General features: G+C 44.2%; 1 protein-coding gene across 1 annotated transcript in view; it reads right to left on the bottom strand.

Moving 5' to 3' along the window:
- LOC126249633 (polyamine-transporting ATPase 13A3-like) overlaps nucleotides 1-18,526 on the bottom strand; it is a 264,428-nt gene extending 245,902 nt beyond the window's left edge. Inside the window, exon 1 of the mRNA XM_049951311.1 lies at nucleotides 18,096-18,526. Within this exon, the coding sequence (XP_049807268.1) occupies nucleotides 18,096-18,347 (252 nt within the window). The 5' untranslated portion in view covers nucleotides 18,348-18,526. The remainder of the gene's footprint in view (nucleotides 1-18,095) is intronic.
- Nucleotides 18,527-19,006: the final 480 nt, after the last annotated feature.

Raw genomic sequence — 19,006 nt, 5'->3', positions numbered from 1 at the left:
CTCACCACAACAGACTAGCTATCGTGCTGGATATTGGGCACCAGAGAAAGCCAATACTGTCATGGGGGTGAAAGAGGGCAGGTGACAACGGAAGAAGATGACATACCACGGAAAGTGTCCTCGCCCAAATATTTCAATTGCAGGTGGGGGTGCAAAGCCATGACAAGAGGTTCAGGAGATCGAATCTAAGGGCACTATGGATAACTCATGCACCATGTAAGGCATCCCATGGTTGCCTTTGCAGTTGATACAGCCGGGAGAAGGAGGCGGACAATCACCCTCGTGAGCATCCCTGCCACAGGTTACTCATTTGGCCAGGTGTCGACAGGACTCGCGAGTGTGGTTGTAACGATGACACTGGTGGCAGCATATCAGGTTCGGAATGTACGGTTGTACTGTGATAACGTCATAGCCTGCTTTTATCTTTGATGGAAGGACCACTCTATCAAAAGTGAGAAAAATAATGTGTGTGGGCACTAAGAAAGCATCTGCTATTCTCATCACTCGATGGACTGCAATGAGACACTAATCAGAGAGGTATGTTTGGATTTCTGCCTCAGTCAGCCTGTTGAGCAGCCTAGTGTAAATAACACAATGGGAAGAATTCAACATTCAAGGGACCTTGAAACAAACAGGATAGCTGTGGAGGAGCACAGATGCAAGCAGTTGTGCTTGAGAATCAGAAGTAGTCTCCAAAAGCAGAGTGCCATTTCATAAACAAGAGCAGGATTTCACAGGGCCAGCAATTGCATCTACACTTTTCTGAACAATAAATGGATTTAGTGTAGCAAAGGACTGACATCTTCAGTATGTGAAACCATGAGAAATCATGGTGCAGTTGGGAGGGTCTTCAAATTGTTAGCCTCATTCCGTTTACTTTGGTAGCCATTGACGGTGAAAAATTGCGAGAAAATCCCTCGTGACTGCCAGCGTCTCTGATGGCGCACTCCTTCCAACTGGGGCCCCCTCAGAAGAGGGTGCACCAGCCTTAGGTGATTGTTCATATCTCAGGTCACACCTCCTGAACACCTAACAGAGGGACCTATTGGCAATTTGGGAGGGTAGAAGTTCAGGCAATCATTTCCCTGGGCCTGATTTTTACGTGCGAATCCTACCTGTCAACCTGGGTTTGGGAATTATGCATTGCCCAATCATCTGTTACGCGTGAGATGTGTGGGCTGGTCTTCAGGAGCGCACGAGGAGGAGGAGGAGGAGGAGGAGGAGGAGGAGGAGGAGGAGGACGACGACGACGACGAAAAAGAAGAAGAGTAAACTCAAATACCAAAGCACAGGAAGGATAGGAGAAGGAATGAAAAAAAAAGAAAGAAGGAACTAAAGACAGTGGAGAGGTAGTTCTGATATTGGTGACTGAATATGCAGAACACATTTCTAACAACATCCCAGACATGTTTTTGAAGGGAGGGAAAAGATTCTGCAAAGGCTGGGGCACCATGGTAGTCAAGCACGAACCTGCCAAAGAGCAGCTAGCCCTCGGATGGGTGGGTGGGGACAAACTCACTGATGGCTATGAGGAAGAGTGTGACACTTAACACACAACCCTGTGGGATGCTGTTCTCTTGAATCTGAGGGATGCTGAGTCAAGAGCCAACCCAAACCTGAAAGAGCCTGTGGGATAAAAACTTGCAGATAAAAATTAGAAAGGGGCCATGAAAGCCCATGTCATGGAGGATAACTAAAATGTGATGGCGCCAAGCTGTGTCACATGCCTTATGCAAGTCAAAGAAGACAGAGAGAAGCTGCCGTTGATTAGTAAAAGCCTGTCTGATTGCTGTTTCCAGTCTGAGTAAATGGACATTTGGAGATTGTCCTTCCCAGAAGCCACACTGATTTGGGGACAAGAGGCCCCGAGATTCGAGTACCTGACATAATCGGAAGCTAACCATCCTCTAAAGCAGGTTACAAAGTACGTTTGTCAGGCTAAATGGGTGGTAGCCATCGAGAGATGTTGGGTTCTTCCCGGGCTTAAGGAGGGGGATAACTATACTGTCTTGCCCATTCAGCGAAGGATTCATTATAGTCTGCAGCTTGGTGGCAGTTGAAATAGAAGGGAGTCTTCTCAACTCTGTGTTTTTACTGGAGAAAGGTAGCAGGATATGAAGAGGACACCGATGCCCTTGCAAAGCATGTCATGAGATGTTCTGCAAGGACCAAAGGATCAGTACACAGAGCAGCTTGGAGGATAAGACCCTGGACAGTTAACTGTCACTGGCGGTCCAGAAGGCTAAGGAGCTTGTACCAAACCTGCGATGAAGAGGCATACGTTCCCATGGAGGAAACAGTGTTCCCAGCATTCCTTCTTACTCTGCTTAATACGGTAATGAGCCTTAGCACAGAGACGCTTAAAAGTGAGGAGGTTGGTCTGTGAAAGGTGTTGTTTAAATTGCTGCAGCGCCTGTCAGAGGTCCTGGACAGCAACTGAAATGTCCTTGGTCCACCATCCAACACAATACCAGTCAATGACGAGGGGTAGAGCAGTGCCAGCAGCCTGAAGTATAGTGGCAGAGACGCCCTGCATGACTGCATCAATGCAATTCAAGACAGAGGTGTTAAAGTGCACAGCAAATGTATATAAAGGCCAATTGGCCCTGCGGAATGCTCAACATGGGGCCTGTCTGCCTGGCGGCAGCAGGGAATGACAATCATCAGAAAGTTGTCACTGTCACGCAGATCACGATGAGGTGACCAATGTAGGGAAGCCATAAGAGCAGGGGAGGAGATCTAGAGATTGATAGCAGTAAAGGTGCCATGAGCAGCACTGAAGTGGGTAGGGGAACCATCATTGAGGAGACACAAATCAATGTCTACAATAAGTTGATCAATTAGAAGACCCCTACCCATTGAAGTGGCACCCCCCACAGGAGGTGCTATACACTTAAGTCCCCGAGGAGGAGAAATGGGGTGCGGGAGTTGTATTAAGATAGACAGTTCAACATAAGGAAATGACCTACCTGGAAGGAGGTAGACATTACAGACACTGATTGCGAGTCATTCGCACTGTAACCATTATTGCTTCCTGGTCGGTTTTTTATTTTTTTTTACACATCAAATTTCATAGGAACAAATCGAGGAGCAAATCTCCAAGGTCATGGAATGTGTCAGTACATGACATTACAACATAAAAGTAATAACAGATTAAAAATAAGATGTTTATGAACCTGAAAAAAGTCAAGACATAAGATTAAGTAAAAGCAATCAACAATACAACAAGAATCAGCTTAATTTTTCAAGGAACTCCTCGACAAAATAGGAGTGACCCATGAGGAAACTCTTCAGTTTCAATTTGAAAGCGCATGGATTAGTGGTACGATTTTTGAATTCTAGTGGTAGCTTACTGAAAAAGGGTGCAGCAGTATACTGCACACCTTTCTGCATAAGAGTTAAAGAAGCCTGATCCAAATGCAATTTTGATTTATGCCGAGTATTAACTGAGTGAAAGCTGCTTATTCTTGGGAATAAGCTAATACTGTTAACAGAAATGACAGTAAGGAATATATATGTTGAGGCCAATGCCAAAATACCCAGTCTCGTGAACAGGGGTTGACAAGACATTCGTGAACTTACACCACTTATTGCCCAAACCACTCGTTTCTGAGCCAAAAATACCCTTTTACAATGGGAAGAGTTACCCCAAAATATAATACCATATGACATTAGCGAATGAAAATAAGCAAAGTAGACTAATTTTCATGTAGAACAATCATTCACTTCAGATACCATTTGAATAGTAAAAATGGCAGCATTAAGTCTTTGAACAAGATCCTGAACATGGGCTTTCCACGACAGTTTACTATCTATCTGAACACCTAGGAATTTGAATTGTTCAGTTTCACTAATCATACCCCCATTCTGCGAAATTAAAATTTCAGGTTTTGTTGAATTTTGTGTTAGAAACTGTACAAACTGAGTCTTACTGTGATTTAGCGTCAGTTTATTTTCTACAAGCCACGAACTTATGTCGTAAACTGCACTATTTGAAACCGAGACAATGTTGCACACAGCATCCTTTACTACCAAGCTAGTGTCTCATCAGCAAACAGAAATATTTTACAATCACCTGTAATACTAAAGGGCATATCATTTATATAAATAAGGAACAGGAGCGGTCCCCCACTTGACTGTATCCCACTCACACCCCACACCACAGCCATTCTCAGCACTGTGAATAATGGCCTTTTGCTGTCTGTTGCTAAAGTAAGAGGTGAACCAATTGTGAGCTACTCCCTGTATTCTGTAATAGTCCAACTTTTGGACAATATTTTGTGATCAACACAATCAAATGCCTTAGTTAAATAAATTAAAAAAAAAAAAAAAAAAAAAAGAAAAAGAAAAATATGCCTATTGTTCGAAACCTTTTGTTTAACCCATATAGTACCTCACAGAGAAAAGAGAATATAGCATTATCAGTTGTTAAACGACTTCTAAAGCCGAACAGTAAATTTGATAGCAAATCATGTGATACAAAATGATCACTTATCCTTACATACACAGATAACTTTAGCAAACAGTGATGGCATTGAAATAGGTCTAAAATTGTCTACATTATCCCTTTTTCCATTTTTTATGAAGCAGGTTTACTACTGAGTACTTTAACCATTCAGGAAACTGACCATTCCTAAAAGAAAAATTACAAATATGGCTAAATACAGGGCTAACTGGGCAGAACAGTACTTTAATATTCTGCTAGGCACTTCATCATATCCATGAGAGTCCTTAGTCTTCAGTGATTCAATTATTGACACAATCTCCCCCTTGCCTGTATCTCAAAAGAGTACAGACATCAATCTCAGAAAGGCATTTGCCAAGAAAGTTATACGATTTGTTGTCGAAACTAAATTTTTATTTAATTCACCTGCAATGCTCAGAAAATGATTGTTAAATACTCTACATATATCTGATTTATCAGTTAAGAGAAATATTTTTATCGACATTGTGCTGCTGACCAGACACCTACTTCACAACTGACCATATGGTTTTAATTTTATCCTCTGAATTAGCTATTCTATTTGCACTCCACATACTCTTTGCCTTCCTAATAAAATTTTTAAGCATCTTACAATACTGTTTGTAATGGGCAACTGTAGCTTGACTGTGACTACTAACATTTCTTATAATTCCCACTTTGTTCTACATGATATCCTTATCCCACTACTCTGCCAACCAGTCTGCCTTTTACTGCTAGTACCCCGTTTAGAATGTTCTAATGGAAAGCAACTCTCAAAGGGCATGAGAAATGTGTTAAGGAAAGCATTATATTTGTCATCTATGTTATTGGCACTATAAACATCCTGTCACACTGGCAAGGTTTAAAAAACTCTATTGCTGTTGGATTAACTTTCCTACATAGTTTGTAATTATATCCTTTTAGTGTTAAAATTTGTGCCTCATGGCCTGAAAGGCCATTCACACTTTTACTAACATAATGTCCATCTAGTAATGAAGAATGAATGAAAATACTATCTATGACTGTGCTACTGTTCCCCTGCACCATAGTTGGAAAAATCAGTCTGCACGAGATCATATGAATTTAGGATATCTACTAACATCCTTTTTCTTGCACCATCATACACAAAATTTATATTGAAGTCAACACATATAACTAATTTCTGGTACTTCCTATAAAGTGAATCAAGAACCCTCTAGTTTGAGCGGAAATGCTCTGAAGTTGGAGTTAGGGGACCTATAAACAACAACAATTAGAAGTTTAGTTTCACTAAATTCAACTGCCCCTGCACAACAGTTGAGTGCAGTGCTGTGATACATCTATGGACTCAAATGGAATACTGTTTTTTACATACACGGCCACTCCCCAACCCTGCAAGGAGCTCCTTGACAAAAAGACAAAGAGGGACTCAATCACTAATGACATTGGAGCAAACAAAAGTGCAAACCCCTCCAGATGCTATCCGGGGGCCGACAGAGTTCCAACAGAACGCCTGTTAACCACGAAATGTTGGAGAGTGTCCTCATGCAAGTGTGTTTATTGAAGAGCAAGACTGAATGCAGAATAGGAAGAAATAAGACGTATTTCCGGTAGGTGACGATAGTACCCATTGCATTCCCACTGGATTATAATGTGGTGAGAGTCCAGTTTAGACATAAAGAGGCAGAGGGAAGGTCATGCCACTCAGTCAGTGTTCGTCATCAACAAGGATAGGGTGATATCCATAAATGAGATCTCAGGCTCAGGTTGTGAGGTGGCAGACAGGATCTCCGTGGGCACCGAGTGGTGTGTGGGGGGGTTGGCCTGTCCTGTGACTCACATTTCTTCTTCTTCTCTTTTGGAGATGGAGGAAGGCTTCTCCAAGATCTGGAACTGAAAGAGAGTAGGCGCCCTTGAAAGGACGTAACACAGGCAAAAGTTGAAGAATGTGACACCGGATGGAGTGTGTCATATTTTTGGCGAGCCTCAGCATAAGACAGGTGATCCAGGGACTTGTACTCTTGGATCTTCTTTTCTCTCTTGTAAGCTAGGCAGTCTGGCAAGCGAGGCGAGTGGCGGACACGACGATTGACACACACAGGTGACTGAACACAGGGGCTTCCCTCATGGAGTGGGTTTTCACAGTCACCACACAGAGGGTCTGCCATACAGCGGGAAGACATATGCACCGAAAGCACTTCATGGGTGGTGGAACGTACAGCTTCACATCACATCTGTAGCACATAAAATTGACCTCCTTTGGGAATATATCCCTCTCTAAAGTCAGACTGAAGGCACCAGTATCAGCACTGTTGTCTTTATGACCTTTTGGCACACGCCAAACAAAATTAACGCCGCATTGCTCCAGATTAGCCCAGAGTTTCTCATCAGTTTGCAGGATGAGGTCACTGCAAAAAATCACTCCCTGGACCATATTCAGAGATTGGTGAAGGGTAACGGACACTGGGACATTGCCAAGATGATCACAAGCACGAAGAGCTGCAGACTGGGTGGCAGAAGAAGCTTTGATCAACAGGGAGCCTGACCGCACCTCACTGAGATACTCCACTTCACCAGACTTGTCCTCAATTAATACTATCCACAAAAAACATTGGCTTTGTGGTGATGAATGTGTCCCTGTCCATCCCAGTACAAACGAGGTAGCGGGAAAAATGTTTCATCCCAAGACAGCGACCCTGGCCCTCCTCTCACGATGTAACCATAGAAGGGAAGGCTGCTGGCTCATATGAAGCCGCGTTCAATGGTCCTCCACCATCTGAAGAGAAGGCCATTTGAGAGCAGCCAGATTTTTGCAGCTTGATACTGTTAGTGCACCAAGCATCCACCCTGAAACCACCCAATCCAATCAGGGGCTCTCCCCATGGGTATCACCCAACCATAGCAAGAGCTGCCTGGTACAGCGACCATTGCCGGGAGTTCTGATGCTCCAGGAAGACAAGCAACCACTCCTTGGGATACATGGGGAGGGCAAAGCTCAGGCATTAGTAGTGTGATCCCTGTGTTGCCAGGGGACACAATGAGATGGGTACATAACAGCCACCCACATGGACGGGCTACACATGCTGGTGACCTAGCGGGATGGGGGGAGGGGGCTAAGCGGGGAAAGAAGGGGAGGAGAGGAAACCACACCAGAGATGCTATGGTGGGAGTTAGTCTCCAAATGGCTCACACTAAAAACAGAAAATTTAGAAGTGGAGGTCAAACCTCAAGCAGGGGCCTAAAGGTCAAAAAAGGATGAAAGAGAACAGGCAGGAATGACAAAATTGCAAGCAATACAGGGAACCAGGCAGATAGCCAGGTTGACATAAATCAGAACAGTGAGAGGGGGAAGGAGGGGACAGCGGGAAGGGACGAGGATAGGAAGAGAGGGGCAGGGTAAGGAAATGCAGCCAGGGAAGGAAGAATGGGCTGCTACAGTTCTAAATCTACATACATACTCTGCAATCCACCATACGGTGCGTGGCGGAGGGAACCTCGTACCACAACTAGCATCTTCTCTCCCTGTTCCACTCCCAAACAGAACGAGGGAAAAATGACTGCCTATATGCCTCTGTACGAGCCCTAATCTCTCTTATGTTATCTTTGTGGTCTTTCCGCGAAATGTAAGCTGGCGGCAGTAAAATTGTACTGCAGTCAGCCTCAAATGCTGGTTCTCTAAATTTCCTCAGTAGCGATTCACGAAAAGAACGCCTTCTTTCCTCTAGAGACTGCCACACGAGTTCCTGAAGCATTTCCGTAACACTTGTGTGATAATCGAACCTACCAGTAACAAATCTAAAAGTCCGCCTCTGAATTGCTTCTATGTCCTCCCTCAATCCGACCTGATAGGGATCCCAAACGCTCAAGCAGTACTCAAGAATAGGTCGTATTAGTTTTTTATAAGCGGTCTCCTTTACAGATGAACCACATCTTCCCAAAATTCTGCCAATGAACCGAAGACAACTATCCGCCTTCCCCACAACTGCCATTACATGTTTGTCCCACTTCATATCGCTCTGCAATGTTACGCCCAAATATTTAATCGACGTGACTATGTCAAGCGCTACACTACTAATGGAGTATTCAAACATTACAGGACTCTTTTTCCTATTCATCTGCATTAATTTACATTTATCTATATTTAGAGTTAGCTGCCATTCTTTACACCAATCACAAATCCTATCCAAGTCATCTTGTATCCTCGTACAGTCACTCAGGGCACCATGTATGCACGAACTCACGAAGAAACTGTAAGCCCCTGGTGGAAAGGTTCTAGTTGATAAGGGTATGATACGGCTTGTAACCTGCTCCCCCCCCCCTCCCCCCCCCCCCCCCCCCCCACCTGGTGTTATTCAATCTGAACACTGAGCAAACAGTACAGGGAATTGAAGAAAAATTAGGAAAGGAGACAGAAGTTTGGCAAGACAAGACAAAGACTTTGAGGTTTGCAATTTGGACAGCAAAATAACTGATGGTGGCCCAGGTACAGAGAATAAAAATGCAGACTGGCAATAGCAAGAAAGCCATTCTGAGAGGGAAATTTGTCAGCATGGAACATAAATTTAAGTGTTGGGAAAACTTTCCTGAAGGCATTTGTCTGCAGTGTTGCCTTGTACAGAAGAGAAATGTGGTTAAAAAATAGTTCAGGCAGTTAGAGAATAAAATAATTTTTAAAAATGTATTGTTACAGAAGACTGCTGAAGATTAGATGGGTAAATTTGAGTAATGAGGAGCCACTGAATCGAATTTGGGAGAAGAGAAATTGATAGTACAACTTGACAAAGATTTTTTTTTTTTGTTATGGTTTTAGGACGCAAAACTGCTACGGTCATTAGCGCCCAGTCTGTGACTTAGGAAAAGGTAAAAAACTGAAACTGAAAACCAGCAGCAATGGGAGCAAAACTCAAAAAAGTGGGGAAACTAAAAACACGAGGAAAGCTTAAAAAACCACTATAGAAGGGGGGTTGTTTGTCCCCAGAAAGAGCTTCAAATGACTGATATCATCTCACTGACACTAATAAACTCGAGAATGCGATCGCCTGAGCGTGTGCCATCTGCTCAAATGGAAGATATCTCAGGCGACAGCTGCAAGTAAAAGATGTCTCACCATCGACAGTTGAGAGCAGTGGGGACAAAGTGGGGGAGGATCGCCACTTAAAAGATGTCGATGGCTGAAAAGACAGTGCCCTATCCGGAGTCTAATTAAAATTACCTCTTCCCGACGAGGAGTTGGGGAGGAAGAGGTCCAAGCACAGGGAAGAGCTTTCACATCCTGCAATTTATTATTGGGAAGTGTCGACCAATGTGCGTGCCATAAAACAGCACACAACAACATAAAACACTTCGTAGATCGGCGAAGGGAACCATGTGAGCAGCAGGCTCAAGAAGAGAGACTGCAGCCTTGGCCGCTATATTGGCCGCCTCGTTTCCACAGATACCAACATGTCCTGGGCTCCAGAGGAACGCTACAGAGATGCCCCCAAGTGGAGCAAGTGGAGGCAGTCCTGAATCCGGTGGACCGGAGGGTGGACAGGGTAGAGAGCTTGGAGACTGAGGAGAGAGCTGAGCGAATCTGAGCATATAATATATTGTATCCGCTGATGGCGACAGATGTATTGGACAGCCTGGAGAACAGCGTAAAGCTCTGCAGTAAAAACCGAACACTGGTTGGGAAGCCGAAATCCATTAGGGGTGTCGCCAACAATATAGGCTCTCCCAACACCAAATGATGTTTTTGAGCCATCAGTGTAAATAAATGTGGCATCCTTCATTTGTGCACATAGAGCAGCAAATGCCCGACATTAAACAAGGGGTACCATCCTTGGGAAAATGACAAAGGTCACGGAGCAGGCAGGTCTGGGGCCGGAGCCAAGGCAGTGCTATACCCCAAGTTGTCAAGAAAGTTTTACGAAAGTGGAAGGAAAGAGAATGTAGCAGTTGACAGAAGCGGACTCCCAGTGGTAGGAGAGAAGAAAGGTGGCCTGCATATGCTAAATCCAAGGAGGTGTCAAAAAAAAAAAAAAAAAAAAAAAAAAAAGTCATGGGCTGGATTAGCAGGCATGGAAGACAGATGGCTAGCATAACGACTCAGAACGACAGCTCGTCGACTGGACAGCGGAGGTTCAGCAGTCTCAGCATTAAGGCTTTCCACAGGGCTAGTGTAAAAAACTCCAGACGCTAAACGTAATCCACAGTGGTGCACAGAGTCGAGACGCCAAAGAAGAGACAGCCAAGCAGAGGAGTAAACTATGCTCCCATAGTCCAATTTAAAGTACACTAAGGTGCGATAGAGGTGGAGAAGGACCACTCAGTCCGCTCCCCAGGAGGTACCACTCAGGACACAGAGGGTGTTGAGGGATCATAGACAGTGAGCCAAAAGATAGGAAACGTGGGAGGACCAGCACAGTTTTCTGTCAAACATATGACCCAAGAATTTAGTGACTTCCGTGAACAGAACGTTGACAGTGCCTAGATGTAAGGAAGGCAGAAGAAACTCCATATGACACCAAAAATTGACACAAATGGTCTTATTGGGAGAAAAGGGGAAGCCGGTTACGAAGCTCCAAGAGTGGAGGCGATTGAGACATCCTTGAAGACGACATTCAAGAAGGCTGGTCCATTGAGAGCTGTAATAGATCGCAAAATCGTCCACAAAGAGGGAGCCCGAGACATCAGGAAGGAGACAATCCATAATTGGATTTATGGCAATGGCAAACAGTACAACACTTAGCACGGAGCCCTGGGGTATTCGATTTTCTTGGGAGAAAGTACAGGAGAAAGTAGTGTTCACCCGCACTTTAAATGTGCGCTGTGCCATAAATTCAAGAAGAAAAAGGGGCAGCCGACCTCGAAAGCCCCAAGAGAACAGTGTGCGGAGGATGCCTGTCCTCCAACAGGTATTGTATGCTCTCTCCAGATCAAAAAATATTGCTACCGTTTGGCATTTCCTGAGAAAATTGTTCATGATATAACTGGAGAGAGCAACAAGATGGTCAATGACAACGATGCTTTCGGAAACCGTATTGGGCAGGTGTTAAGAGACTTCGAGACTCCAGCCACCAGGCTAAATGGCAATTCACCATACGCTCCAAAACCTTACATACACTACTCGTGAGAGAAATTGGGCAATAGCTAGAAGGGAGATGTTTGTCCTTTCCAGGTTTCGGAACAGGAATGGCAATAGCTTCCCGCCATCTTCTGGGAAAAGTACTGTCGGTCCAAATTCGACTATAAAGGCAAAGGAGGTAGCGCAGACTACGGTATGATAAATGCAGCAACATTTGGATGTGGATACCATCCAGTCCTGGGGCGGAAGAGCGAGAAGAAGAGAGTGCGTGTTGGAGTTCCCGCATGGAGAAAACAGTAATATAGCTTCCGCGATTTTGAGAGGAGAAAGCAACAGGTCGCACTTCCGCTGCACGTTTCTTCGAGAGAAAGGCTGGCGGGTAATTTGAAGAGCTTAAAATCTCAGCAAAGTGTTGACCCAATGAGTTAGAAATTGCAACAGGGTCCACCAAGGTATCATGCGCGACAGTGAGCCCAGAGACTGGGGAGAAACTAGGCGCGTCAGATAACCATTGAATCCGACTCCAAACTTCCTATCAGGGAGTGCAGGTATTAAATGAGCTAGTAAAGAAGTCCCAGCTTGCCTTCTTGCTATCGCGAATGATGTAACGGCATCGCGCACTGAACTGCTTATAGCGGATGCAGTTGGCCAAAGTAGGATGGTGGCGGAAAACGCGAAGAGCACGTCGCCGCTCACATATTGCATCACGGCATGCCTCATTCCACCAAGGAACTGGGGGGCGCTGGGGCAAATCAGAGGTGCGAGGTATTGAACATTCTGCAACTGTAAGAATAACTTCTGTAATATGAGTGACCTCATCGTCGACACTAGGAAAGTGACGGCATGGAATGTTGCTAGAGACAAAAAAAGTGTCCAATCGGCTTGGGCAAACTTCCAGCATCTCGGGCGCATATATGGCAGTTGTGGCTGCAATCTAAGGACACATGGAAAGTGGTCACTCGAGTGTGTATCAGCAAGAGTGAACCATTCAAAGCACCGAGCTAGCGAAACAGTACCGACAGAAAGGTCCAAATGAGAGACAAAAGTGTAAGGTCCCGAGCGTTAAGGCAAACAAGATCTGCTTGGTGGAAGATGTCTATCAATAGTGAGCCGCACGGTCAAGGACGCGGAGATCCCCAAAGCGGGTGGTGAGGATTGAAGTCCCCAACCAGTAAATAGAGGGGCGGAAGCTGACCAAGAAGATGAAGGAGATCAGCTCTTGCCATTGGTGTGGACAATGGAATGTATACAGTACAAAGAGAGAAGGTGTATCCAGAAAGCGATAGATGGACAGCAACAGCTTGGAAGGAACTGTTTAAGGGGATTGGGTGATAATGGACAGTATCATGGAGAAGAATCATGAGTCCTCCATGTGCTGGAGTGTCATCAAAAGAGGGGAGACCAAGTCAGACTGACTGAAAATGAGGGAAAACAAAGTAATCATGGGGACGCAGCTTTGTTTCCTGAAGACAGAAGATGACCAGCGAGTAGGATCGTAAGAGGATTGCCAATTCATCCCGTTTGGCTCGAATGCTGCGGATATTCCAATGGATAATGGACATAAGGTGGACAGAAAAGGGAAGAATGTGACTGCTCAGAGCCGGCGGCCGACAGCGTGGAATGGCATTCAGCCGAAGGCAGAAGATCCTGATCCATAGGTTATTGGGGAGCAGCTCCTGCCACCAGCAATCAGCTGCCAGCAGTACGCCTTGGCAACACAGAAGACGGCAGAGGGCGGTTACCGCCAGGTGGTGCTGTAGATGAGACACGCCGTGGTGGAGAAGGAGAGGAACTGGGTTTCTTATTAGCCTTCTTTGAAACAGGACGTTGAGATGAGTGAGGAATCGATGGTTATGAAGTCGGGGTACATATAAAATCTTCACGAGTAGGCTCTTTTTTGGAAGTCTGGGTGTCTGATTTTGGAGCTCGTGATTTAGCAGAACCCGATGAAGAGTGAGCCATGGAGTGAGCACGTGTTAGTGGGGAGGTTGAACGGGCGATCTTTCTACTGGCCGATCTGACGACTGTGGCACTAAAGGTGAGATCACAAGTCTGCGTGGCTGCATCCTTTGTAGGTCAAGGAGAGGCAAGGACAGTGCTGTATTTACCTGCGTGAGGCACAGTGGGCTTTCGACTGGCGAATAACTTTCGAGCAGCAAAGGTCAACACCTTTTCCTTCACTCTGATTTCCTGAATGAGCCGTTCGTCTTTGAAACTGAGGCAATCTCTAGAGGAAGCAGGGTGGGCTTTCGACTGGCGAATAACTTTCGAGCAGCAAAGGTCAACACCTTTTCCTTCACTCTGATTTCCTGAATGAGCCGTTCATCTTTGAAACTGAGGCAATCTCTAGAGGAAGCAGAGTGGTCACCCATACAGTTGATGCAATGAGGAGATGGAGGTGGACAAGCACAGTCATGGGCATCTTTGCCATACGTAACACATTTGGCCGGATTGGAACACGACTGGCTAGTATGATTGAACCGCTGACACCGATAGCAATGGGTAAGGTTTGGGATATAAGGGCGAATGGAAATTATCTCATAGCCCGCTCTTATGTTCGATGGAAGGTGAACTCTGTCAAATGTCAAGAAGACAGTACGGGTTGGAACCAACTCCTTGTCAACCCTTTTCATGACTCGAACAGCCGTTACGCCCTGGTCAGACAGGTAGTTTTGAATTTCCTTGTCGGACAATCTGTCGAGGGAGCGTGTATAAACCACCCCATGTGATGAATTTAAAGTGCGGTGCACTTCCACTCGGACAGGAAAGGTGTGTTGCAGTGAAGTATGCAGAAATTTCTGTGCCTGGAGGTCACTGACTGTTTCTACCAACAAGGTGCCATTTCGTAATCGGGAACAAGAGTCTACAGGACCTGCAATTGCATTGACACCTTTCTGAATAATGAAAGGGTTGACTGTGTAGAAGACTTTACCTTCATCCAACCGAGAAACCACAAGGAACAGCGGCACTGATGGAAGAACTGTCCGTGGCTGAGACTCATTTAACTTTCGCTTGTGAGCAGGCATAGTAGATGATGAGGAAACCATTGCGGAAGTATCCTCCATGATTACCGGCATCCCCGAAGGCGTGCTCCTTCCTTGTGGGGGCCCTCTCTGAGGGCACTCCTGCCTTAGGCGATTGTTCACACCTCAGGTCACACCTCCCGAGAAACGGACGGAGGGACCAATTGGCACTTTTGGAAGGTACCAGCTCGGGTAATCACCCCTCCCTGGGCCTGGCTGTTACCAGGGGGTACGTACGTGTCCTACCTGTCTACCCGGGGTGGGGAATTACGCGTTACCCCATCACCAGCTACGCGTATGAATGCGTGGGTTGGTCTTTAGACATGCACAGGGAGGAAGAAAGAGAAAGGGAGGAACAAAGAGAGGTCTCAAACACCGCAGTGGAGAAGAGGGTAAAGAGAAGAGGTAAGGAAAAGAGGGGGAGAAAGGGAAGGGAAGAGGCGGAGGTGAGGGGTGGAGGAGGATGGGGAAGGATGTGGAAACGGAAGGTATGCAGCCTGGAAAGGAAAGACGGCCACACTAGCTTGGGGTCCCGTGCTCGCTACGCACATAACCACAAAAGAGTTCTGGATCCCCAGAGGGGGGGGGGGGGGCAATAACTTGTTGTAGACTCTTAGAAAATATTATGACCTCAAATATAATGAGGTATCTCAGACAGAATGATCTCCTCCATGACAACCAGCATGGATTCCACACACATCGATCATGTGAAACTCAACTTGCACTTTTCTCACCCGACATACTGAAAGCTTTGGATCAAGGCAGGTGGTAGATGCAATATTTCTTGACTTCTACAAGTACGATCACGTGAAATTTGTGACCGGACTGGATTGAGGACTTTTCGGTATGAGGGATACAGCACATTATCTTGTATGCAGACTCATTGTCAAATGTCGAAGTAACTTCAGGTGTGCCCTAGGGAAGTGTGTTGGGACCCTTACTGTTCATGCTGCACATTAATGACCTTGTAGACCACATCAATAGTAAGATCATACTTTTGGCAGTTGACATAGTTATCTATAATGAAGTACCATCTGAAAGAAACTGCATAAATATTCAGTCAGATCTTGATAAGATCTCAAAGTGGTGTAAAGATTGGTAACTTGATTTAAATGTTCAAATAGGTACAATTGTGCACTTCACAAAACTAAAAAACATAATATCCTATGATCAACGAGTCACAGCTGGAATTGACCAACTCGTACAAATACCTGCATGTAATTCTTCAAAGGGACATAAAATGGAATGATCACATAGGCTCAGTTGTGGCTAAAACAGGTGGCAAACTTTGGTTTATTGGTAGAATACTGGGGAAGTGCAGTAGTCTACGTGTGATGTGTGGGACCCATACCACAGGACAAATAGGGGATACTGAATGTATATAGAGAAGGGCAGCATGAATGGCCACAGGTTTGTTTGATTCATGGGAGAGTGTCACTAAGTTGTTGAAATAACTGGACTCACAGACTCTAAGGTAAATAAACTATCCCAAAAAAGTCTACAAACAAAGTTTCAAGAAACAGCTTTGAATGATGACTCTAGGAATATACTACAACCCCCCTATGTATCGCTCATGTAGGGTACATGATGATAACATTAGAATAATTACAGCACATACAGAGGCATTCAGGGATGGGAAGAAACCGTAACAATCGGTACAATGGGATGTACCCTCTGCCATGCACTTCACAGTGCTTTACCAATTATAGACTAAAAGAAGGGATCAGTTGATAGGACATATCCTGAGGCATCAAGGAACTATCATTTGGTAATGAAGAGTAGTGTGAAAGGCAAAAATTGTAGAGGAAGATCACAACTTGAATACAGTAAGCAAGTTCAAATAGCTGTAGGCTGTTGTAGTTTTAATGAGATAATGAGCCTTCTGCAGGAGAGACTGGGGGGGGGGGGGTGAGCTGTGAGTTGTGCTTGGATAGTTCAGTCTATAGTTCACTTGCCCATGAAAGACAAAGGTCCCCAGTTAGAGTCGTGATCCTGCACACTGTTTTAACCTATCAGGAAGTTCCAAGATTTTGTACAAACTGTAATTTCATGAACCCAAATCAGTCCAGTGTGGTATTCATCCTGAGACTGTGTAACATTCCTCTCATTACCAATACAGAAGTTCTACTAGGCGTCCTTAGTCGGGCATCTGCACATGTGACAGGTGTAGGCACATATTCCATGCTAGGTAACAGTGAATATCACATAAATATTTTAATTTCAATTAACCAGTGGTAATGACTTCTTACACAAGGTGTAGGTAAAAATGTAGGATAATTCTGCCTGGCCAAGAATGTTGTATTAAACTTGTTTATCTGAAAATCAACTGCATTATTTGCAAAGATGCTGTCCAAAGTAGTTCTGCATTTTACAAAAACTTTCATTGTAACATTTCATTTTCAAAGATCCAGAGCACTGCCAACAGAATATTCAAAGTCATTTAGAAACATAAGAGTGTAATAATAGCTATAGGTCACTTATGCGAGGGTCATCAGTTGTTACTTTCACTTGTCATGGAATCTTCATATTCAGGATGACATACTGGATTCTATCTCTTACAAAGCCTTCAGTCTAGTTGCAAATCTTATCAAATATTCAGAAAGCAATGGTACTGTTTACTGCAGGACATTGAGGTAATGTGTCAAAAGGCTTCCAAGAAAGAATGTGCCATCAGTGCACATGCCACTAGCTTCAAATTTCGTACTCCATTGAAAAATACAACTAAACCACCACTTATTTCCTCATTACACTAGTCTTCATCTTGGCACTGGTTAATCACTTTGTTTAAATTTGCTAGTATTTTCAGCTTCTCAACACTAATCCTTAGGTATCTCAGATTCCATCCAAGTCATGCATTCATTAACTTGTGTGTCTGAACACTACAGTGTTTTAATAGTAAGAGTCGTGAGCCTTTAAGATTTAGTTATGACAAGAGCAGTAGTTTCAGTCAGTGCGTTCTCTCCAGTGATCACAAGTTCATTCTAAGATTTGAGTGGCGTGCAACGGAAAACAAGGAAACTATTTAAATAAACAAACAATACTCCATAATTAACTTAATGACTGCAATGAACGTAACAGTGGCCTATACGCTCCGACTTCAGAAACATGAGCAACTGATTTGCTCAGAAAGTGATAAAACATGAGCCATTGATACTTTCAACAACTTAAGATGTAAGAGACACTTAGAAAAGAAGCTAATTTTTATACAGCTGTAAGTCACGTACATGACAATACACGCTGGAACATAATACGCCCATTATATTCTTACAGATCCACAGGAATTCTACTTACTACTTCCTAAAGACAAAAATAGTCACTTAAATTATACCCACATTCTTAATGATATCACAATTTTCTAATCCTCGTGAATGATTACTTGAAATTTCCAATTGCTGAATTTTTCGAGCATGTCTATTATCCCAGAAGAACAATAACACAATAAAGTTCAAACGTTTATGAAACACATCATTAACAAACCTAGCTAAAGCACTTGGTCTAATGGAAAAGAAGTGTGACTGATTGAACTAAGACTTTAAAAATACGTATAAGAAAGCAATATACTCACAAGAAGTACATGGTCAGCGTCTGATAATGAACACCTTGAACATTTTAGGTAGGCCTCGTAGTGAGACCACCAATGAAGCACCAAATAAGGCGTCCCAACAAGTAAAATCGATGAAATATAAAACAAGAATGTTTTGGCACAGTTACATTTATACCCCCAACATTTTACGAGGACTTCGTCTTCAATAATTTGTACTGTTTCATCTTGCAAACTTTCGTACTCGACATGACTATTTGGTAAGACGCCACACATTCTATACTGGAGAACAAACACACGCACATACACAGTAGTCTGTTCAGGAAGGCAAACTGAAATACAATCTAAATACTGATAAGGAATGACTAAAATCCAGACGAAGCAACTCTTTCATCATGTGACCATTACACAGAACAGGGAAAACAAAGGACACCAAGACATGCACTCTCCAAGGAAAATCCGTCTGCTGTCACTTGACGTAAGTTTAAAAAACAGAGATTTTATTTGTCAAACAGGCGCCGCGTTATCAAAGAACTTCCTTGCACAACACTTACGGACAAAGAAAACTCTGTGGGTATCGCCTAGTCAGCAGAAGCGTTTCGCCACAGTCTCGCTGTGCGTTGGCGATTCAGTGATTGGCTAATGTTCGTGACGTCACTTGCGGCCAGTCCACACAATGGGTTGTATGAATAAAACGTAGAATATACTTCATACTCAGAAGTTCGGAGAAAGTTCTCTGATTGGCATGAATAAAACAAGTCTGAGAATATACTTCACTCGAGTATGTTCTCAGCGTGAGTTGAAGGGTGGGGAAGTTGCCCAAAACAAAGAATATTCTCCGATTTCGTATGAATAAAACCAGAGAACTTTCTCACAAGCGGAGAAGATTCTCTCACTCTTGTTTTTATAAGTGAGCTCCGTAGCATACTTCAAGC

This window comes from Schistocerca nitens, chromosome 3 (genome assembly GCF_023898315.1).
Source record: "Schistocerca nitens isolate TAMUIC-IGC-003100 chromosome 3, iqSchNite1.1, whole genome shotgun sequence".
Taxonomy (NCBI): Eukaryota; Metazoa; Arthropoda; class Insecta; order Orthoptera; family Acrididae; genus Schistocerca; species Schistocerca nitens.
The sequence above is the reverse complement of the archived record's forward strand: the minus strand, read 5'-3'. Positions and strand labels throughout refer to the sequence as shown.